This window comes from Diabrotica virgifera, chromosome 8 (genome assembly GCF_917563875.1).
Source record: "Diabrotica virgifera virgifera chromosome 8, PGI_DIABVI_V3a".
NCBI lineage: Eukaryota > Metazoa > Arthropoda > Insecta > Coleoptera > Chrysomelidae > Diabrotica > Diabrotica virgifera.
In genome coordinates, this window is record NC_065450.1 from 12,629,993 (window position 1) to 12,655,381 (window position 25,389).

The 25,389-nt window shown below is 31.5% G+C and overlaps 2 protein-coding genes across 2 annotated transcripts in view; both read right to left on the reverse strand.

The window, feature by feature from the left end:
* Nucleotides 1-1,281: 1,281 nt before the first annotated feature.
* Nucleotides 1,282-25,389, reverse strand: part of LOC126889564 (uncharacterized) — a 110,267-nt gene continuing 86,159 nt past the window's right edge. Inside the window, exon 2 of the mRNA XM_050657945.1 lies at nucleotides 1,282-1,768. The gene's annotated coding sequence lies outside the window, so the exon portion shown is untranslated. The remainder of the gene's footprint in view (nucleotides 1,769-25,389) is intronic.
* Nucleotides 1,322-24,214, reverse strand: LOC126889492 (uncharacterized). The gene is made up of 2 exons (XM_050657827.1): nucleotides 24,041-24,214; nucleotides 1,322-1,768 (listed from the first exon to the last, which is right to left on the reverse strand). The coding sequence occupies exons 1-2, from the start codon at nucleotides 24,212-24,214 to the stop codon at nucleotides 1,322-1,324; spliced, it is 621 nt and encodes a 206-aa protein (XP_050513784.1).

The window sequence follows — 25,389 nt, forward strand, 5'->3', positions numbered from 1 at the left end:
ATGGTACTAAATGTGAGAAATTTGACCTAGGACTACAGGTTTTAGAAATGCGACCAGAAGTACTGTTTTAAAGTGACCGGAATAGTACAAGTGATATATTATTCGACGCGCCTTCGCAAGACGAGAAGAAATATATACTTCCGGTTTCATGACTGTCGGTCCGTCTGTCTGTCTGTCCGCGAATACAACTCCTCCGTTATTAATACAGATAGAATGACAAATGAGGTATTGAATGAAAGCTCATAACCCAAAGATGTGATATTAAATATGAGAAATTTGACATCGGACTTCCGATTTTAGAGTTGCAACCGTAAGTACTGTTTTAAAGTCATCGAAATAGTACAAACCATATATCGCACACCTAGTTCAATTGTGCCACAACTGCAAAAAATCGAATTTTGGGTTAAGGCTGTAAAATATTGCCTATATAATGGCCCATCTAATGCAATACAGCCTGAACTAAAATATTATTTTGGATAAGTATAAAGTAAGTTTCTTCGGTATTTCACTGTAGGGTTTTTGGAGGTTTTGAAAATGCAATATGGCCATAACTGGGAGATGTGGCGATAATATACACTGCCACAATACAACCGATGTAATTCAATACGTTCAATACGGCCACAACTGCAAAAATCAAGAAAGTGTTTTTGTGTTTTGCACTTGTGGCACTATTGAACTAGGCGTGCGATATTATTCGACGTTCCTTAGCAAGATAAGAACAAATATAAAATTTTGGTTTTTATATCAATTCCGGTTAAAAATTTTAACTAGAAGTGTCATTATGGTCTCAGAAATAGTACATGTTACACATCAATCGAAGCGAATTGAAAAGTTGAGTTTGAATCTTTAGTTCCGGTTATGAAGTAATTTCTGTTTAAACAATGATGACCCAAAGTTTAGTAAAAATGACTCAAAATTAATAAAATCGTATATCAGTCGACGCAGAGTTTCACGAAAAATTCAAATATCGACTTCCAGTTCTACTTTCGATTACTTTGGGTAAAAACCTAGACAAATTACTTGTTATGTTTAAAACAAAAGCAAATAAACTTTGCTATATATGAAATCTAACGGTCAAAATATTCGAAGTTATTTTTCTCAGTTTCATCATTTTGTATAATACAACCTTGTAATTCTCAGGCAGCTGGTATGGTTCCACAGCAGAAGAATTATTTCGCGCAGCAGCCGATAGTTAAAGGTTTCAGAAAATTGTAAATATGATGATGGCCAATGACTGCACACGGACATGGCATCTAAATAAAAAGAAGGTCAAAACACAAGTGACTTTAGTCCTTTATACAGGTAATTGAATATTTTAGTATTACAAATTAACATATCCACTATTAAAAAAGCTATCCACCATAGAAACAAGACGTCTTAAATATTCATCCCTTGACTTTAACTTAAGGTCCTTAAGACCTCCCATTATCTCGTTGGTCTCCTCATCAATCAAAGGGGGTGCATCTTCATTATCTACATACATTATTTCCAAAAACGGTACTGCTAGACAAAATCCATAATGAAGAAATTGTTTTAAATGTGATTGCATAACTTGTTTTGGAAACAATTTATTTACGTCACTGCCTAGTTCTTTTAAATAAGACGATAATTCGCTGTAATAGAAATCCAAAAAAATTTTTAACTGCGGAAATTCTTCACTCGAAAGGTTTAAATACAGAAAGGCTGATATATCCAATATAGGTGAATGAAGGCACGTTACTTGGAAATCAATCAGAGCTACATGTTGGGGGTTACTCCTGGCGTTGTCCTACAAATAATAAAATATATAAGTTTTCTAAAGTAAATTAGCCTAAAATATAACGAGTTATTCTCCAAAATATTGGATAGAGAGAAAGCGCGGCACCGGACATTTTGGCTTAGGAACTTCCGCCAGTGGTATGGAGTGAGGAGTGAGCACCACGACACTATTCAGGGCAGCTGTGGACAAAGTAAAAATCATGCGACTGGTCGCCAATGTTCCGGAAGACCAATGCACTTAAAAAAGAAGAAGAAAATATTGAAGAGTAAATTAAAAACACTAACAGAATCGATGAAGTTACCTAAAGTTTAAGAACGGCAGATCTACTACTAGGCTATTGATTATATTCAAAATAAGATAGCTAAAAGGAACTACAACGTTAACGGGGTTTTATTATTTCATATGATCATTGGATATCTATATATGAAAAAACCGCGGAGTGCTACCATTTAAAGGGGTGCGTTTTTGAGAAATGGGTGAATTAGTCCCTGGGCACAGATTACATTAGGGTGAGTTCTATGCACTTTTGGTATAAACATACCAACATAAAAATTGTTCCTGGTTAAATTTCCTATTTAAATATTGTCTTTTTAAAGTCAATGATACTTTTTTTTACAAATATATATTCAAAAGAAAAAGCACAAAGAAACCCAAAAGAAAGAAATTTTGTTTTTTGTCCCATAACTTTTGTCCACGAGGATATAGTTATAGACATTGCTTTACAGAAAAAAAATCTACATATTTTTTCTTTAAAATGTTGTGTAGTAGAGGTAATTAGGATTTATAGTTTTCGAAATATGATTTTTCAAAGTTCGCCACTCACAGCAATTTTGGGCAATTTTCCTTGTAATTTCGAAAATATTGTTCTGTAACTTTTGTCCACGTAACTTTAGGTATATGAAATGGTACATGTAATAGAAATAGATGTCAATTAGCTTTAAAATGGTCTACTGTCTAACGTTGTACGACTTTTTTTTAAAGAGATTATGGTTTTTCAAAGTTTTATAATTTTAACGAGTTTTTATAATATAATATAAAAATAAAATTATATTATTTTATGATATATTGTATATTATATAATATTATATTATATATAGTATATATAATATAATAATATATTATATAATATATAATACCTAATATAAAAAAATATTATTTTACATTTTTTACGATTATTTTTGAAATTTCTCATTATAACATTTTTCTTCTACATTTAGGTATATATTATATTATATAATAAAAAAAGCTTATTTTGTTTACTTTAAAATTTTGTGTTACAAAAAATTCGAGGATTATTTTTGAATAAGATATTATTTTTCAAAATGTAATAAGTACTTGCAACGATTTTTGATTTTAGGATTATTTTTTAAATTTCTCATTATAACTTTTTTTTTCTTGTACTTACATGAATATACTATATATTGCTGAATAAAGAGGGCTTACTTTCTGTTCTTTAAAATGGTGTATCATCTATATTTAAATAATGGAAACCGAGTGATCCTTTGATATTTTTTTACCTGTATTATTTAAAATTATTTCTTTTACAAAAATTACATAAACATTTGTCTTAGAAAACATCACTTTAGTTAAAATTATTTAAACGTTGACATTTAAAAAATTTCAAAATCAAAGTCCTTCTCTTCGTTAGCATTAGCTTCAATATCTTCCTCTGACACCTCAGTTATCTTAGAGTCCCACAATTAGTACCCATGCACATGCACCCTTTGCAGAATATTGAAAAACTAATTCCTATCTTCCTACAACCGCAGTTTTTTGTACATCCTTTGGTACATATACATGCTATTTTTTCAAGCAAAGCTTGTGGTGCAGGAGCTTTGACAGTAAATATTGGAATTAATCCATATTTTGAAGTTTGCCCGGCCGAGTCAAGTGGATCCAAAGTATTACCTATAAAAAATAAGATTCAATCATAACACACAATCACATAAAAAAGTTATAAGGAGAAACTTAAAAAATAATCCTAAAATCAAAAATCGTTGCAAGTAATTTTTGATTGGAATTTTCGTATTTTTGGCATTTTCCACCAGTAATATCGATAATTTTTGTTATAATATATGTTATAAGTCCTTTAAAGATATGAAAATTGTGTGGAGAAAGAGGACTGAAACAAAAAGGCGATGGTTCGAGAATTACCATCCTATTGTTTATATCTCCGCCGTTCATGCCGGTCAACTTTGACCGGTTGTATCTCAGGAACCACTCATCGCAATTAAGCTTAAGTTTTTTGTTTTAAAATAAGCGCATTGTCGCGTTTTTTTCAATACCGTTTTCATAATTTAATTTTATTGAATATTGGCCGAGATATTCTATTTGTTTATAAGCCAAACAATTATTTATAATTTCAAAATATTCCTGAGGCCACCTAAATAGTCCAATTTCAATTCTATAAAGTATATTAGATAGGTATAGAGAGCCTATTTATACAAAAATCATAGTTATTCGTATGTATCATAATTATTATGGTTATTATAGCGACCGTAAATTGTTAATTAACAATTTAATTGTTGCTAAACAGTTCATTCAATTTTCATCGGCTTCTGGAAACATAATCTATACCAAAAGGGTTTTATGTCACCAAGGTATTTAATTATTAATAAATAATTACTTACCTAAAATTTTAGTTGAAAATTAAAGATTTTGTTGGAAAAACCCGTATTTTCCGAAGAAAATTTTCGTCGAAGTAAAACGAGAAAAACCTGTCTGCAGAATTTAATTACGGTGAATTTTTATTCGAGTGTTTTTGGTGTAAAGTAAAACCCTTTGGAGTTATAGAGCAATAATTGAAAAAAAACACGATTTGGGGGCGCCATTTTGTTTATAAAAAAAGTAGCACACTATCTGCGGACTTTGCATGCCTATATTATTAATATATAGAATCATAAGATTCGATTCCAGCAATAAAATTGCAGGTTAATAACTTTTCCCAAAAATGGCCTATTCTCCGATAATCTGCCCAGACTATAAATAATTGAAGACATATTATTATTTTTTATTTTGAAACCTTTTTTTCAGTGTCAGCAAAAAATCCAAATAAAAACAGTTTAAACGTAATAAAATAAATTTGAAGTACGTCCTGAAGTATAGTAAGTGGACGTACGTCGTACGTCCACTGGTGCTGAAAGGGTTGTTAATGTTACATATTTTTAGCCGTACCTTGCATTTGTTAGAGGAATCAATTTTATTTCTTTAATGTGTAGGTGGATCAGTGAAAGCTTAAGTTCAAGTTTTTGGGGTCGCCACCCTTGTCCCCCGGCCGCCATCTTGGAAATGGTGTTCAAAGGGGTTTCGCGCTATATCTCGTAAACTACTAACCCTACGGAAAATCTAATTAAACATAAAATGTAGCAAATTAAATTTTCTATAATTTTATTTTTATTACTTTTTATCGTCAAGTGACCAACAAAAAAGATATAAACAAAAATATGTAAAAAATGTTTAACAAGTTTCCTTTTGGAGGTTATAAATTGTTTTCAGTACATTTTAAAATAAAATAATATTATAGCAATTTTGTAGAGGGTTTTTCAGCGAACAATTTCCACTATAAATTTGTTTATTTCTATTTATTTATATAGGTTTTACAGCGCTCCAAACTTGACCAGATTCTCGAAAGCACATAGTGATATAATAAAAACAAAAGTTAGGTTTACTTTTCTATCTATATATATTTTTTATTCATACAATTATTTATTATGATTTTAACATTCCTATGCTATTATTAATCTGTTTTTGACCTTTCTCCCCACTATAAAACTTATAACCCGAAGCATATATAGAAACGGCCCAAGAAGTTGTTTGAGGACAAATTCGCCCGTTCAGAAGAAGAATGACGCAAAATTCTTAAGAAGAGCAAAAAACGAATTTTTGTTATCAAAATCATAAAATATGATCAAAATTAGCCATTCACCACACCGTGGTCAGGATCTCGAGATATAAGCGTTTTTTGGGGTGTGCCGCTTGTTTATGAAGTAACATAACTTTTTTCTATTGTATATCTTGACTTAAAATTTCTAAAAAAACTTCTTCATGAATTATATTTTATTGTTGTGTTGGTTAAAATTATAAACTAAAAAGTTTGTCACTGAGCTTTTTTAAGTAAACATGAAACTAACGAAATATGATGACAAAATATTTAAAAACTAACAACTCCTTTTTTAATATGTTTAAATATTAAGGACAAATTCCATTGCTATCTACATACTTCAGAGATTAAACAGTAAAATTGTCAAAAGGAAATAATTTGAAAAATCATCAAAATTGATTTTCGGCATTTTTGTATAAAATTTGATTTTTGAACATGTTCCACCAAATCTAGATAAAAATAAACTTCATATTCGGATTCAGCGACCTCGAAAACATAAAAATAGACCAAAATTGGTCATTCACCTTAAATTTGATTTTCGTGGTCGGCATAAAGATTGCTACCGTTCGACTAATATATAGATAGAAAAGTATTTTTTTTATTGTATTCCTATATACTCTGGGCTAATTAGCAAAATACAAGGAAAAGTTATTTACCAGCAATTTTATTGCTGGAATCGAATCTTATTATTGTATGTATTAATAATATAGATATGCAAAGTCGGCAGATAGTGTGCTACTTTTTTTATAAACAAAATGACGCCCGAAAATTGTATTTTTTTCAATTTTTGGCTCTATAACTCCAAAGATTTTAACTTTAGACCAAAAACACCCAAATAAAAATTCACCACAATTAAATTCTGCATAGAGACTTGGTTTTTCCGATTTACTTCGACGAAAACTTTCCCCGGAAAAAGCGGGTTTTTCCAACAAAATCTTTAATATTCAACTAAACTTTTAGATAAGTAGTTGTTAATCAATAATTAAATAACTTGGTAACGTAAAAGCCCTTTCGGTATGTATTATAATTCCAGAAGTCTAGGGAAATTGAATAACAGTTTAGTAACAATTAAAATGTCAATTAAAAATTTACGGTCATTATAATAACGACAATAATTATGATACATAAGAATAACTATGATATTTTCATAAAAAGACACTATCCCTATCTAATGTACTTTACAGAATTGAAATTGGACTATTTAAGTGGCCTCAGGAATATTTTAAAATTATAAACAATTTTTTGGTTTATAAACAAATAGAATATCTCGAAAAATATAAACTAAGTTCAATTTTGAGAACGGTACTCGAAATACAGCGGCAGGACGCTGCTTTAAAAGAAAAAACGTTTAATTATGACGAGTGGTTCCTGAGATACAACCGGTCAAATTTGACCAGAATTTACGGCAAAGATATAAACAATATGATCATAATTTTCAAACCATCACCTTTTTATTTTAGTCCTCTTTCTCCACACCAATTTTCATATCTTTAAAATCCTCAAAACATATATTATTATAATAAAAACTATCGATAATACGTGTGAAAATTGCCAAAAATAGCAAAATTCCAATCAAAAATTAGGTTGGAGAAAATGTAACCCTCAAAGTTCAAAATCGGTATACGTTAACAAAATGCATTTTCTCGGCTTCCCATGGAGCAATTTCCTTCATTCTTTTTTTGTTCCCTAATAACTCGAGTAGAGCCATCGAACTAACGCATTATTAAATGTCAAACTTGCTTTTGTTTTGTTATAATAGATTAATTTATTATAAGAACAGAAAATTACATATTTGTTCCAGTTGTAGACTTTTTTAGATAAACTTACTACAAGTGTACCTTTTAAAGTTAAAAACATAAATATTCTCATTTGAAAGCTGTATAATTATTTAAACAATTTTTATTTAAACAAATTAAAATATTGTGTTCTAATAAATAAACTAATTTATTATAACAAAACAAAAGCAAGTTTGACATTCAATAATGCGTTAGTTCGATGGCTCTACTCGAGTTACTTGGGAACAAAAAAAGAATGAAATTGCTCCATGGGAAGCCGAGAAATGCATTTTTTTAACGTATACCGATTTTGTACTTTGAGGGTTACATTTCCTCCAACCTAATTTTTGATTGGAATTTTTCTATTTTTGGCAATTTTCACACGTATTATCGATAGTTTTTGTTATAATAATATATGTTGTGAGGACTTTAAAGATATGAAAATTGGTGTGGAGAAAGAGGACAAAAATAAAGAGGTGACGGTTTGAAAATTATGATCCTGTTGTTTATATCTTTGCCGTAAATTCTGGTCAAATGTGACCGGTTGTATCTCAGGAACAACTCGTCATAATTAAACGTTTTTTCTTTTAAAAGCAGTGTCCTGCCGCTTTCTTTCGAATACCGTTTTCACAATATAACTTAGTTTGATATTTCCCGAAATAATCTATTTTGTTTTTAAGCCAAAAAATTGTTTATAATTTTAAAATATTCCTGAGGCCGCTTGAATAGTCCAATTTCAATTCTGTAAAGTACATTAGATAGGTATAGTGACTTTTTATGAAAAAATCATAGCTATTCTTATGCATCATAGTTATTGTCGTTATTATAGCGACCGTAAATTTTAAATTAACATTTTAATTGTTGCTAAACTGTTCATTCAATTTCCATCCGCTTCTGGAATTATAATACATACGGATAGGGATTTTACTTTACCAAGTTATTTAATTATTGATTAACAACTACTTATCTAAAAGTTTAGTTGAAAATTAAAGATTTTGTTGGAAAAACCCGCTTTTTGCGGGGAAAGTTTTCGTCAAAGTAAATCGGAAAAAACACGTCTCTACGCAGAATTTAATTGCGGTGAATTTTTATTTGAGTGCTTTTGGTCTAAAGTTAAAATCTTTGGAGTTATAAAGCAAAAATTGAAAAAAACACGATTTTCGGGCGCCATTTTGTTTATAAAAAAAGTAGCACACTATCTGCGGACTTTGCATATCTATATTATTAATATATACAATCATAAGATTCGATTCCAGAAATAAAATTGCTGATAAATAACTTTTCCCAAAAATGGCCTATTCTCCGATAATCAGCCCAGACTAATAAGAATTCGAGAATCTGGTCAAGATTGGAGCGCTGTAAAACCTAGATAATAAATAAAATTATACAACTTTATATCGAAGATTGTTCATTGAAAAATTCTCTACAAAATCGCTATGATGTTATTTTATTGTGAAATGAACGGAACAAAAGTTATAACATCCAAAAGGAAACTTCTTACAAAATTTTCTCATATTTTTATTTATAACTTTTTGTTGGTCACTTCACGATAAAAAGTAATAAATATAAAATTGTATAAAATTTAATTTGCTACATTTATTGTGTAATTAAATTTTCTGTAGGATTGCTAGATTAGAAGATACAGCGCGAAAACCCTTTGCAACCCTTTTTCCAATATGGCGGCCGGTGGACAAGGGTGGCGACCCCAAAAACTTGAACTTAAGCTTCCACTGAACCCCCCTACACATTAAAAAAATAAAATTGACTCCTCTAAGAAATGCAACCTAAATGTAACATTTTAATGGACTAATAACGCTTTTATTGTTTTAATTGTAATACATTGTAAATAATAAAGGAGATAGGATTATATCACCTTTACTTTTTACCTTAATTAAACTTATTTAACAATCAGAGGTAGGCAAATATGCAAAATTGCATAGGTATTGCTAGTCGTATAGTCTAGGTAAGATAGTCAAAATTAGCATGCAATTTGAAATAAAGAAAAGAACGTATAGAATAGAGAAGAAGGTTTCATCCCATGTACGATGATTTTCATGACAGTAAGAACGAATAGCGGTAACAATAGACTTGCTTACCCGTTCAGTATGGTTTATTTGGGATGAAAATTAGCATTATAGAAGATTTTCTATACGGAATATTTAGACATCAAATCCTTAAAAATCTTAGAAGTGAACTGTTTTTCATTATCACAGGACATAATATGCGGCACACCAAAAATTAGGAAAATATGATTTTCTAAAAACTTAACAATGGATTGAGCGGTAGCCTTGGATAAGGGTTAGACCAAAGTAAATTTCGTAAACCAATCCACTACAAAAAAGAGATATGAATTTCCTTTCAGAGAGCGAGGATAAGGACCTAGTAAATCACACGAAATCGTTTAAAACGAATGATTAATATTACGATATGAACCCATCAAACCTGCCTGGACTTTGTTAATCGGCTTAAGCGTGCCGCATATTGAACACGAGCCAGCCCAACCGCTGGTCATCGACGTGGCGAATAGAGACGGGCAAAATCAGTGCGGACATGTAACGGTTACTTTTGATACCGGTTCTAAGTGGTACTGATTATAAAATACTGATGTAGTATCTGTTCCTTGTACTGAATTGAGTAGGCAACTTAAAATCGGTAGTTCCGTACTTGTAACTAGTAACGTTTTAAAAATATTTTACAAGTCCCTAGTAGTCGTAGCGGTATGACTTTCGAAAACATCTAATTTGATCATAAGCGGGTGCATAAAAAGATATCTTACACTGAGCATTTTATTTCTACATACCTTTATACAAGCATAAGTTAAACACTGCATTGATTGTGATTCCAACAACGGTTCGCATGTTTTAAATAACATTTTTGCTGATTATGTATTTTGCTAAAATATTAAATAACACAAAAAATACAATTCACAACCATCATTTAATTTTTAACGATAAACAAAAGTCTAATATGATGACAAGTTTGAAATTGATCTAATTTGTCGATAACAGTGTCATTAACAAATATTTTTAAATACCATGAATCATTTTCCAATGATTGTGTGGATTTAAGAAATACATTATACTAAACAATTTTTTTGCCTGTATAAAGGAGATTATAATTATGACACATTATGGTACTCCTTATTTTTCAAATAATATGCTCTTGTAAACGCATAACTTTAATTTATTGGCTAAGCTTACATTAGATACGTCACAAGAAATTAAAAATAATTAACATGTAATAAATTCACTGTTTTAATCAGATATATTATGGTAGGGGAGCAAAGTATGCTAAATGTGCAGTCATTCGAGCGTTATCGGGACCTATTGGGTTGTGAAGAGTAGGTCCTAAAACCAAAAAAAGTTAAGTAAAGTTTTCCATTTTAGTGGGCGTTTGCCATTTTTTAATTTAATTTTCCATTTCCAACAACCGTTTTTTCCGATTATAACGCCATCTATCCATAATTCGAAAAAATGTTTCGAATAAAAGTTACTTATTTTTTCGTAAGGAATCCAAATCTGCAATAAAAAATGGAGACTCCTATTTAAGATTTTAACGTAACCCTTCCCCCCACATTCATGCGGGGTCGTGTTTGGTGACATTCGATAGATTTTTCAAAAATATTGAATAAGTGTATTTTACAGTTTTCCGATATAATGTTTATTTCGCGAAATCTCGCAGGATTCGTATTTAAAATATTAAATTTACCCCCCACCCCTCTCCGTGAGAGGTCGCGTTTGGTATCATTCGATAGATTTTTAAAAAATATTGAACACGTATTTTTTAGTTTTTCGATCTGTCGTTCATTTCGCGAAATATTCGTTTTTCTCTTGTGAAACTTTGGGACTCACCCAGTTCCTTACGCCCGGCTCAAATCGTCAGATTTTTGAAATATACACTCTTTTGCATGTACTTAACTTACCTTATCTTAATCTGACTATTTCGAGTTTTTTTAAGGATAGATTTTTTTCGGGTCCCCCTTAACGAACTCCCCTGTGTTAAGAGCCAATATATGGTAGAGGTACATCTGCAGGGCACCAGGTTTCTCCCCATATGATAATCTGACGCGCTCGAGTAACTACAAAAAACCCCGCTTGGGCTCCGCTACCATTATATTCCCTACTATTGCAATAAAATATTAAAACGAATAAACGAAAACTTGTTGAGTAGTGCTGATTGATACAACAGAGCAATAAAATATTATTCATAAAGATAGTGTAAATTATATCTCCGTTTATCATAAGTACCATCCGTATTCATTTCAGATACTTCCATCTCGCAAACAAAAACACGTAAAAATTAACATCTAGCGGTGAGTCACGCGTCCCAAGGCCCAAGAAAACTGTACGTCGACGACAAACCTTCCCAAGCGAGATCTGCGAACGCATGAACTGATAGTAGGATGCGCAGAACGGTCTACGCAGTCCGCCGACGCAGGTTGTGTCTCGCTTAGGTTCAATTTGCGCCAGGCCTTACAAGCGGCACACACCTTACACTTCCCCACCTAATTGTATACGGTTTTCCTCATCTTGGGCCAGTAATAAAGTTCACTAATTCTAGCTAACGTCTTATATACTCCAAAATGACCAGAATTAGGTTCGTCGTGGAACTGACATAAAATTTCTTGACGATTTGGAGACGGAACAACAATTTTCCAATTAGAAGACGCCGAGTGAGGATCAAATTTGTTAAAGAGATGTTTATAAAGAAGACCATCTTATACCTTAAAAGTGGGATAATTATCGGGTTTTGCCTTAAGGTGATACAGTAGCGATCAACAGGTTGCCATAACGCGTTCCAAGATTGCGGCTATAATTTTGAATATTTCTTCGAGATATTTGGCACACGTATTCGTAATATAATAAAGAATGGCGGTACAGAGCCCAATTTGAAAAATATATTAATATGTGGAAATTACTCTATAATTTAATACAATATTAAAAAACGAGCCTGTACCGCCATTAAGAAGAACAAAAAAATAAACTTTCTTCAAATAAACTTTTTTATCCGATGCCTAGATTTTGTGTCATTTTGGAACTACTAAAATTTTTTACTTCATTAGTAGTTCCAAAATGACACAAAATCTAGGCATCGGATAAAAAAGTTTATTTGAAGAAAGTGTATTTTTTTGTTCTTCTTAATGGCGGTACAGGCTCGTTTTTTTAATATTGTATTTAATTACAGAGTAATTTCCACATATTAATATATTTTTAAAATTGGGCTCTTTACCGCCATTCTTTATTATATTACGAATACGTGTGCCAAATATCTCGAAAAAATATTCAAAATTATAACCGCAATCTTGGAACGCGTCTTGGCTACCTGTTGATCGCTACTGTTTCCTCTTAATATTGTCAATCATGTTACGGTACCAAGAATCTGGTTTTATTAGCGATAAGTCTAACAGATTCAAATCATGTATCCTAGAAAGAGCATCAGCGACGATGGTACCCGTAGCCTTACGATGTACGATAGTAAAATCAAAGGAATTAAACGAACAATCCATCGAGATAATCGTGCTGACGGATTCTTCATATTATGTAACCAGGTAAGAGAAGAGTGATCAGTAATGACAGTGAAATGTGTTCCTTCTAGATAATAACGGAAATTCTCCACATCATGAAGTACTGCAAGTAGTTCCTTTTCTGTTGTCGTATATTTTCGCACGCATTTGTTAAACTTCTTACTAGTATATGCGATAGTGTGTTCCAAACCATCTTCTACTTAAAATAGGACACAGTCTGTTCCTACATCACTAGCATCACACATAAGAGAGAATGGTTTTGAAAAATCAGGACTACTAAGCACGGGAGAAGTATATAAAGCTACTTTAATACGGTCAAAAGCATCCTGAGCATCAGAATTCCAAACAATAGCTTGACCCTTTTTACGATCCTTAAGAAGATTGGTAATAGGAGCGGCTAAAGATGAATAATCTTTAATAAACCTACGATAATAACCTACCAATCTAGTAAACCTAAGAAGTTGAGTCGTAGTTTTCGGTACCGGGAAATCACAAATTACGGAAACCTTCAGGCGATAAGTACGAAGTCCATATTCGTCAACAACATACCCAAGATATTTCAATGAGGGACGACAAAATTTACACTTAGCAAAATTGACCGTGAGATTTGCATATTCTAAACGATCAGCGACCTTACTCAAAATCTCTATATATTTCTCGAAAGTTGGGGTAACAATAACTATATCATCAAGATACCAAAACACATATTCATCAAATCTAGGTCCCAAAATAAGATCCATAAGTGTACACATTGTTTGAGGTGCAGAAACGAGACCAAAAGGCATGACACAAAACTGAAATAACCGTTTTTCATTAACAGCAAAAGCGGTTTTTTCACGAGAGCTTTCCTCTGAAGGGATCTGATAGAAGGCATGTTTTAAATCTATGGAAGAGATAAATCTAGCATTCCGAAGCTTAGATAAAATAGTATCAAATAAAGCTAACAGAAAAGCATCTTTATTCACAGTTACAGAATTTAACTTACGGCCATCAAAACAAATACGGTAAGAACCATCTGGTTTAGTAGCTAACCAAACTGGAGTTTAATAACTAGAGTGACTGTCTTCAATAATTCCAAGATTCAGCATATGGTCAATTTCCTTAACAAGATGTTCTTGCATGGAAAACGATAACGAATATTGTCTTTGTTTAAAAGAAGGAGAATTTCCAGTGTCGATAAAATGAGTCAAAAGATGAGTTCTTCCTAGTTTATCATCGGAACCTATTGATTTGAATCGTTCCATAATTTTATTTAGCTGTTCGTGTTGAGACTCTTACAGCTTACTCACATCTTGAACAATATTGATAACACACCAAGACAACAGAGACACTTCAAAAGAACTGGTAGAAAAATTTAACAGTATATTAAATATGTTTAAGAAATTCGTTCCTAAGATAATATCATGGGTAACAGATGGAAGGAGGAAAAATTTTATATTGCGAACAGTATTTGGAACTGACAACGAGAGATCTAAATAACCAAGTACTTTTTATTGAATTTGTCCATCGGCAGTCATAATTGCTAAATATTCGACAGGATGGATCGGTATTCGTAAGTCAAGGACTAGATCAACCAAATTTTTACCTATGACAGAAATGTTAGACCCGGTATCAATCAATCCAGTTGAATTTTTTCCAAGTAACGATAACAACATGTATAACCTATTATCACATTTGGCCTTTTTAAGAACAAAGAATCAATCCTGGGCTGATGCGACATAACATTAAGCTTAACAAAATTCCTAGCATCCTGCAGCCAATTTTTCCAATCAAAAGAATCATTACCAAAAACGAAACGATAGGTTGAAGATATGATATCAGACTTTACTGTTGGGAATCGCCGAATGTGACCTTTTGAGATGACTTTTTCTTTGTCTTTCTCTTGTTTGAAACTGTGGCGACTGGACTCGTTGTAGAAGAGGAAGGAGGGAGACTGACTGAACTTCCTGCGCCTTCTCGCATGAAGTTTTTTGAACATCTAGAACATTGCAACTTTGTAATTTCAGATGTTCCACATCCAAAACAAAATATTTTTCGAGAAACGGTACAACTACTAAATACATGACCCGGTTGTCCACAATTCGAACATATTATAGAGGTTTCTACTACAGACATATTCTGACTATACTTTGAATAAGAGTTTTTATTAAAACGAGAAAAGTTCTGCTTATCCCTCGGACATGCTAAATCTTGGAGTGAAAGCAATTGCGGTTTGATCCATAACCTATCTTATTTCAAACACTTTTCAGTTAAGTCACTAGGGATAAAAATATCTATAAGAGAGAGGCAGGTCCGTCTTAACCCGGGGGTGCAAGGGGTGCGAGGCACCCGGGCGCTAAGTCTAAGGGGCGCAAGCTGAAAACTTGCTAGGCTCAGACTTACGCTTTTTGTCCTTAAAAAAAACTACAAATAACAAAAACATTGCACTTTCGATATTTTTTACAAAGGCTATTACTGCTTACTACACCTACGATATGGAAATGAAATATGAAACCCATTTAGATTATTCCGACAATAATTTCAAAAAGATGACGCGTATACTATTTTGACCATATTGAATGTCGAGTGACAATGAATCATCTTGTAAGATTTGCAATTTATAATTTTTCTTTCATGGAAAGTATATTGTTTTGGAGAAACTCTGGAGAAAACTTAAAAAACAACACAATGTTTAAATTTACAAAAAAAAACTAGCGCTTGGAAATAGATCTGTATAGATGGTGAAGATTTAATCCATGAGTTAGAATTGTTACCAATATGTTTTAAACGCTTTTTTTTAGTTCAATAGTTTGCGTCAAATCTTTAGAGGTTAATTTGACTGCCTTTTCTCCAATGCAAATAAATGAAAATTTGCAGGCATATGCATTCGCGGAAACAATACACGAATAATTCAATAAAATAAATATTTTTATGTTTATTAATTGTTTAAATAATAAAAAAACGATTTTAATGGAAAATACTTAAATTCTATTGTTTTTTACAATGTAAAAACTTGAAACATTTACGGATTGTAGCTAATGATATAAACTATACATAATTTCACTTTTTACGTTAATTGTTTACGTCATGCTTCATAAATAAACAATAAAGTTTCAAATTTCGAATGCTCATATACAGGGGGATTGATTAGTGGGGTAAAGCTCAATAGATCCGCTATAGTAACAGATAGCAATAAAAGTTAATAACAAAAATTTTAGCCACCTTTGAGCTTCATATTACAAAATTAGTTAGAATGTTACAGGATGTTCGATAACACAGTGGCAGACCAAACGTTTGTTTTTTTAAATGGAACACCCTATATTTTATTTTAAATTCGAAATCCTGTTAACTTCTCCATCACAAAAACATAGAGGTTTGTTATGTTATATAGGGTATTTACAAAGTTATAACCAATTTTATATGAAAATCGTAACAAGTTCAACTCCCTGTATAAATAAAAATAAGCAAAACAAGAATGGTTTATTAATGCCATATTTTTTAACGTATTGTCAAAATTTTCAAGAATGGTCGATATTGCTAATTTTCTTTATATCAAATACAGGGTGAGTCAAAACGTAAGTACATTATTTTCTCAGTAATTTTAAACGGAACACCCTGTATTTTATATCACTATTGAAAAGTACCATTACCATACTTTAATTTTTAGATAACATTCCCTATGTCTAAATTTATTAGTCTTCGAGATATTTTCATTTTTCAATGGACCAGTGGCGTGGCCATCCAAATCACCAGAATTTAATAAACTGGACTGATTTTTTTGGGATTACGTTAATAATGAAGATTATAAAATACCTGCAACAACAAGGGATGAGATGAATAATAGAATACAAAGTGTATTTCGATGTGTTAGTTTACAAATGCTTCGTAGAGTAAGTAGCTCATTCAATGATCATTTTTAGGCGTGCATAAATGTGTTAGGAGATAATTTTGAACAATTTATATAATTAAATATTAAAAATATTTTATTAAAAGTTAATTTTTTCTAACATGTTTTTTGCAAAATGTATTATTGATAAATTATGTTTCGTTCTTTATTTGTTATATTTACATACAAAAGTAGTGTTTAATTGTCTTCACAAAATGTTGTATTTTGTGTTTGTGTGTTTTTTTGTAAAATTTATTAGTAATTTTCTTTTGTTTATTTGTTGCATTTACATAAAACGGTAGTTTTTAATTGTTTCAAAAATGTTGCATGTGGTGGTTGTGTTTTTGTTTGTAAAATGTATTATTAATAAATTCTTTTTATTTCTTTATTTGCTACAGTGTTACATTGATTACCGGATTGATAATCGGTAATCGTCAATTGTCAATTCAGTCATGGCTTACTTAAAATTTAGCTAAATTTAAACACCTAAAATAATTTGCTCTGAAAAATGAAAATATCTCGAAAACTAATAAATTTGGACATAGGGAATATTATATAAAAATTAAAGTACGGTAATGTTACTTTTCAATAATGATATAAAATACAGGGTGTTCCATTTAACATTACTGAGAAAATAATGTACTTGCGTTTTGACTCACCCTGTATTTGATATAAAGAAAATTAGCAATGTCAATAATTCTTGAAAATGTTGACAATAAATAAAAAATATGGCATGAATAAATAATTGCTGTTGTGCTTATTTTTATTTATACAGGGAGTTGAACTTGTTACGATTTTCATACCAAATTGGTTATAACTTTGTAAATACCCTGTATAACACTACAAACCTTTATTTGTTGTAATGGAGAAGTTAACAGAATTTCGAATATAAAATAAAATATAGGCTGTTCCATTTAAAAAAACATAAGTTTGGTCTGTCACTGTGTTATCGAACACCCTGTAACATTCTAACTAATTTTGTAATGTGAAGCTCAAAGGTGGCTAAAATTTTTGTGATTAACTTTTATTGCTATCTATTACTATAGCGGAGCTATTGCTCTTTACCCCACTAATCAATCACCCTGTATATTTGTTTATACAGGGTGTCCCGAAAAGATTGGTCATACATTATACCACACATTCTGGGGTCAAAAATAGTTCGATTGAACCTAACTTACCTTAGTACAAATGTGCTCATAAAAAAAGTTACAGCCCTTTGAAGTTACAAAATGAAAATCGATTTTTTTCAATATGTCGAAAACTATTAGAGATTTTTTATTGAAAATGGAAATGTATCATTCTTGTCGCAGGAACATCTTAAAACAAAATTATAGTGAAATTTTTCCACCCCATAAAAATTATATGGGGGTTTTGTTCCCTTAAACCCCCCCAAACTTTTGTGTACGTTCCAATTAATTCATTATTGTGGAACAATTAGTTAATCACAACGTTTTTAAAACTTTTTTGCCTCTCATTATTTTTTCGATAAGGCAGTTTTTATCGAGATGCGGCTTCTTTTTTAATATGTCTACATAAAAAATGTATGGGTGTTTTGTTCCTTTAAACCCCCCAAATGTTTGTGAACGTTCCAATTTAAACTATTATTTTGGTACCATGAGTTAAAAACAGTATTTTTAAAACTATTTTGCTTCTTAGTCTTTTTTTAATAAGTCACCTTTTATCGAGATGTGGCTTCATTTTCAAAATATAGCAAAAAATGTAAAGTATAAATAAATTTTCAGACTATTAACAGGTCTGTATAATCGTACTTAACCATATACAAATATGTGGTGGATTCGACAATTATTCAAAATATCTCGATAAACAGTGGCTTATCTAAAAAGTACTAGGAGGCAAAAAAGTTTTAAAAACATCGTGTTTCACTAATGGTGCTACAATAATAATTTAATTGCAACGTACAAAAAAGTTTGGGGGGGTTTAAGGGAACCAAACCCCCATAAAATTTTTATGTGGTGTACAAATTTCACTTCAATTTTTATTTAAGATGTTGCTGCTATAAGAATGCCACATGTCCATTTTCAATAAAAATCTTTAACAATTTTCGATACATGAAAAAAAATCGATTTTCATTTTGTAACTTCAAAGGGCTGTAAATTTTTTGTGTGCACTATTATATATAGGTAAGTGAGGTTCAATCAACCTATTTTTGACCCCAGAATCTGTGGTATAATTTATGACCAATCTTTTCGGGACACCCTGTATAAAAATCGGCGCTTATTCATGTCAAATTTCAATACGATACGAAATAAAACTTTAACCAAAACTCAAATTCAAAAAAATCGTAGTCTTAGAAAAATCACCGGTAGAGACGTTTTGTGCTAAAATTAATATAAGAATTCGTTTTGGCGCATTAAACGCATTTCTTTAGCTCACTCGTTTGGGTAAAATGTTTAGACGTTAATTTGACCGCCTTTTCTTCAATGCAAATGAATGAAAATTTGCAGACATAATATGCATTTACGGGAACAACACACGACTAGTCAATAAATTTTTTTTTATGTTTATTAATATTTCTCTTGTATTTTACAATGAAGAAACTTGAAACTTTTACAGATTGTAGCTAATGATATGACCTATACATAATTTTACTTTTTATGTTAATTGTTTACATTATGCTTCATAAATAAACAATAAAGTTTCAAATTTTTTGCCGATTCCGACTACTTTTCATGTTATTACATAGTACATCATTATGTTTTATACATATTTTAATAAACATGACAATATATTTTAGTTTTTGAAAAGTGTAAGACTAAAAAGTAAAAAATAAAAAAAGAACATGAAAAAAAAATTATTTATAAACGCTTTTCTTTAGTTACGAGTGACTAAAATTAAAAATATTATAAAAAAATCAACCAAAAAGCAAAAAATAAATTTTTTTTTTAAATCTAACACATTCGTTAAAGAAAAGCGTGGGGCGACAGCCGTTTATTCGATGAAGACACGCCCCACGCTTTTCTTTGACAAATGGGTTAGATTTTTTCAATTCTTTTTATTTTTTGCTTTTTGGTTGAATTTCTTTATAATATTTTTAATTTTAGTCACTCGTAACTAAAGAAAAGCGTTTCTAAAAAATTTTTTTTTCATATATTTTTTTATTTTTAAAAACATAGACACAACTCCACTCGATATTTTAAGTTATATATATTCTAAAATATTTTACTCTCCGTTTTCCTAAATATTTCTACATGTCTAAGGATATATATACAGGGTGGTGAATCGGAAAACGGGCCATAGGATACTCAATGTAAAATTCTAAACTGTTGAATTTCTGCTTCCCTAATTATGTTACATCAAAAGTCATGAGAAGTTATTTGTAGAGGATTGAAATCTGTATTAGAAACAGAAGTTACAATTGTTCTACGATTTAAACACATTCCAAAATTTTGAAAAATATAATGTATTTACCGCAGTAGGTATGTGTGGGCATGTTAGGCCACACGTTATTATTTAACTGACAGTGAGCACATTATTGACTGAAGAAGATATCTTTATTATTAATACTTCTCCTTAACTAAAGGTATCTTATCAACTTTATTGTGTTTTAAACAGTAATTGATAAAATAAATAAAAAAATTGACAGTTCAAATTGTTAATATAATAAATATATTGTCAACAAATGCAACCTTATACACATTATGGTATTGCGTGTGGCCTAACTTTGGCGTATTACTCTGAAAAATGTATTATATTTTTACAAAATTTTGAATAATTATTGTTCGTAGAACAATATTAACAGTTGTTTTCAATACAGATTTCAATTCTCTACAAATAGTTTCTTATGACTTTTGATGTAAAATAATTAGGGAAGCAGGAATTCAACAGTTTAGAATTTTACATTGAGTTTCCTATGGCCCGCTTTCCAATTCACCACCCGGTAAATAGCTGAATGTCCTGATAAATAGCTGAAGGAGAAAGGTCTTTTTCTAAACTTAAATTAATCAAAAATAATTGGCTTTAATCAGTACCTATAGAAAAGCAAGTAAAAATAGATATCACCGAAGCAATAAAAACTTTTGCCAACTTAAAAGCTAGAAAAGTTGACTTTGATATACTTTAAAAAATATATTATAGTTTATCAGATCGATCTTTTTTGAATACTGAAACATGTTTTTTAATATACAAGGTGGCCCAAAGAAAACAGTCCACCACGATATTTGGCAGTAACTGTTAGGTTTTAAGGAAATGCAGAAATATTTCGATTTTACGATTTTTATTTTTATATTGCAGTTTTTTGGCATATATTTCATACTGGTAACGTCATCCATCTGAGCGTGATGACGTAATCGATCATTTTTTAACTGGGAATAGGGGTCGTGTGTAGCTCATTTGAAAGGATGTTCAATTCCCTATTCAGTAATATAAACATTAATATCATTATTTATACAGGGTGGTCAAAAAAATAATTTTTGAATTAAATTAATGGACGCAAAAAGAAGAATGTATGTAATTTATTTCACTCAAAAAACATTGTACTACTCTCAGAAAATAGAAAAAAATGTTTATTTCACAAATAAACATTTCTTTTCGTTTTGAAATCACGAAAAGCTTCCCAGCTACCTCTTGGCAGTTTGAACATTTAATTTAAGTGAAAAGCAATGTTTATTTGCCAAATAAACATGCTTTTCTATTTTCTGACAGCAATAGAATGTATTTTAAGTTAAATAAATTACATATATTCTTCTTTTTCTGGCAGGTAATTTAATTCAAAAATCAGTTTTTGTCCAATCTTGTATAAATAAAAATATTAAAGTTTATATTGCTAAATAGAGAATTGAACATCCTTTCAAATGAGCTACCACACACGACCCCTATTTCCATTAAAAAAAAAATCGTCGATTATGTCATCATGCCCAGATGGATGAGGTCACTATTATGAAATGTATATCAAAAAATTGTAATTTAAAAATAAAAATTGACCTGTTTCGGCATTTTCTTAAAATCTAATAACTACTGCCAAATATCGATGTGGACTGTTTTCTTTGGTCCACCCTGTATAAATAAAGAAAGCAAACATAATTAGTTTTAATTTTAGCGTACCTGTAACCTATCTAATCTTCTGGCAAAAGGGGGCGCAAAGATGAGTCTTGCACCCCGGCGCCGTGTATGGTTAAGACGGCCATGAGAGAGAGACTGAATATATTCTGGTAAAAGATTTTGTCTGATAAACGAACAACGAACTTTTCCTCAAGTGGACTCTCCAAACGATTACACAGCCCCTGTATTGTATTAATAAATACAGTAACTGACTCGTCATAAGACTGTTTGCTACTTTTGACTTCCTCTAAAAGATCATCCTGATAGTTATAGGGTAGAAAATCAGCCTTTAATTTCTTGACAAAATCTGACCAAGATTGAAATAACGGGCGATTGTTTCGATACCACGTAAAAAAAGAATCTACAAATAGATCACCAGCAGTAAAGAATAAATCACGGTCTGAAATTTGACGTGAAATACACAAACCGGAATATATACCGGTTAATATATTGAAATACCGGAAAAGGTTATTCCTAGTTAATAAACTGGAAAAGGCTTCCCTGTCGAAAATCCTTGACTAGTTGTCGGAATCGGTGACGATTGTGCTAAAGGTTCTTCAGTATAGACTTTCTGTACCAAATTACCCTCCAAACCTAACACTTCAACTAAAAGTTGATCTTTCTGTAAACTTTCGTTCTCTTCGCTGTCTGAAAGATTTCGTATTCGACCTGTGACATGAGCTAACCTAGATAAGAGTTGTTTCTACTCCCTGCTAGTAGACGTTCTAGAGAAACTAGAAATTTTATTCTTAACATCCTCAATAGGAGCCCAAATCAAAGAAAATTCCTGGAAAAAATTGAAAGACATTTGGGATTGAAATACTTCCTTCGGTGATTTCTTGATTTAATGCACCACCCAAGGCATCTCGTTTTAACTCAACAGTAGACGGAACTTGAAGACCTCGCAGCTTAAGTTCGTAACTCCAATTCATCCGTCAATAAATGGTCTACGTTAAACCTAGGAGCAGGCATCTTGATCAATAGTAACTTAGACAATCTTAACCAATATACAAATCCAAGCACAACTGTTGGCACAAATTAGGGTTGCAACAATAAACCTAAAAACAAAACCTAAAATGCCAGATAACTTAAAACCAAATCAGAGCCAAACAACTCAAACATACGCTCTGCAAATAATCACATATAGCATCCAACCAACCTAATACTGAATTTACCTAATATGTCAAACAAACATTTCCAAAAGCAGCAGAGAGAAGAGGATACGGGACTACTGATGAGGGGGAAAAGACCTCCGAAACCGGTTTAGACTCTTCCTGTACTCTCCGATTTAACCAGAGTATTTTGCAGCTGCTGCATTTTTGTGTTTCAATGAAATTGAAAATGTTTATACATTTTTAATTCACTTACTCTTTTGTAGGTGTATTAAGGAATCTTTCTTATTGAAACTTTTACCACGCTGAGCAAGTTGTGGATTATTTAAAATTCTCTCATCTTAATTTCCTCGGCATCCTGTATGATTTATAGATTTTGAAAATCTCATGAGGTGTAACCAAAGAAAGTATTCCACCTGTTGTCAATCTGGTGGCATGGGAACGATATTTAATGTTGTTTTCTGTGCTACTTCGATTGATAACTTACTTAGTTAAATTGGAGTTTATGAGAAGATGTCTATATATCACCAGAGAGGATAGAATAAGAAGAGAGTAAAAAATATGTAATAGAGTGAAAGTAGAATGCTTAATTACAAAAAAGGTGAAAAGAGAGCCCTGCAATTGTACGGGCGTTTGCAAAGAACGCCAGAACACAGGTGGACGAAAAGAATACTGGACTGGAGACGGAGAAAAAGACATGCTATGAGATGGAAAACTTACATAGAAAATGCTATGGTGGACACCTCATAGATGGCGACCGTGAGAATAGAGTGCTCTGAAAGACGAAAACGACGAACTCATAATAGTAGGAAAAAGACAAAGAAGAACAAGAAGAACAAGAAGAAGGAAATAAAAGTGAAAACTAGACTTGGAAGAAGACAACTCACAACCACTTCCAGAAAAGCATTAAACAAACTTGAAATATCACTTATGATTAGCCAAGTCCCATAGGATAGAACGCTGGGAAGAAAACAATTTAAATAATGAAATAAATAACTTAAGTTTATATTTGAGCAGTAATACTAATACTATAAATATCAATAAACAATAAATATGTGAGTACTTACCTTAAATAGGAACATCACATTAGCATTATGACAGTCACCATGAATAATTATTACTTTCTGATCAGGAACAGCATCGGTGGCTTCAAGAACACAATCGTACATTCCCTTTTCTTTAATAAACTTTTCAAATAGCACATATAAGACTTCTCTTCCAGCTTCTTTTACTTTTAACATATCGACTAAAGCAATTGATTAACTATCAATGAGTAGTTTAAAATTATCGAATGCCTCTCTTATTAAAGGACGCAAGTCCTATAGAAATCCTTAGAAATCACTTTAAATTCTTCTGGAGGTTGGTCACCCATCGCAAAGGCCGAACCATGTAATTTGGCGTAAGATTTTAAACATAATTTGATTTGTAAAAATAGAAAAATAGACGGTTTCGTTTTGATTTAAATCTATCTCCTGCCATCCCCCGATAGCTCTATTTCTAGGTCTACCTGTTGCCAAGGAGGCTATCTTCTTCTTAAAGTTCCCTCTCCTATCGGAGGTTGGATATCATAATGGCTATGGTCACTTTGTTGGCTGCTGCTCTGAATAGTTGTAATGAACTACAGTTAAACCATTCTCTAAGGTTCCTCAGCCAGGAGATGCGTCTTCTTCCTATGCCTCTTCTTCCTTGGATCCTTCCTTGCATAATAATTCTCAGCAACTCATATTTTTCTCCTCTGGTAATGTGACCCAAATATTCCAGTTTTCTAGTTTTTATACTTTTCATAATTTCTAACTCCTTATTTAAACGTCGTAGCACTTCAACATTGGTAATCCTTTGAACCCACTGAATTTTCAATATTCTTCTGTAACACCACATTTCGAACGCTTCTATTCTTCTTATGTGTTGTCTCTTCAATGTCCAAGCTTCCATTCCGTATAGCAATATAGAAAATATGTAGCATCTTAGAGCCCTCAATCTGAGAGGCAACTGAAGGTCTTTGTTTGTAAGCAGTGTCTTCATTTTTATAAATGCTTTCCTTGCAGTTTCAATTCGGACTTTAATTTCTTTGCTTTGGTCATTTTTGTCATCAACCCAGGTTCCCAGATATTTGTATGTCTTAACTTTTTCTATTTGGGATTGCTCTATCATTAACCTTTCATTTCCATGTTCTGTTTTTGAGACAATCATAAATTTAGTTTTTTTCTTGTTTATTTTTAGTCCGTATCGAATGCAATAATCGTTAATTCTATTTAGCAATTCTTGTAGTGATTCCAGGGTATCTGCCATTATAACGGTGTCATCAGCGAATCTTATGTTATTTACTATTGTTCCGTTTATAGAGATTCCATCACTTAGCTCCGCTATCGCTTCCTGAAATATGGCTTCACTGTACAGGTTAAACAGTAGCGGCGAC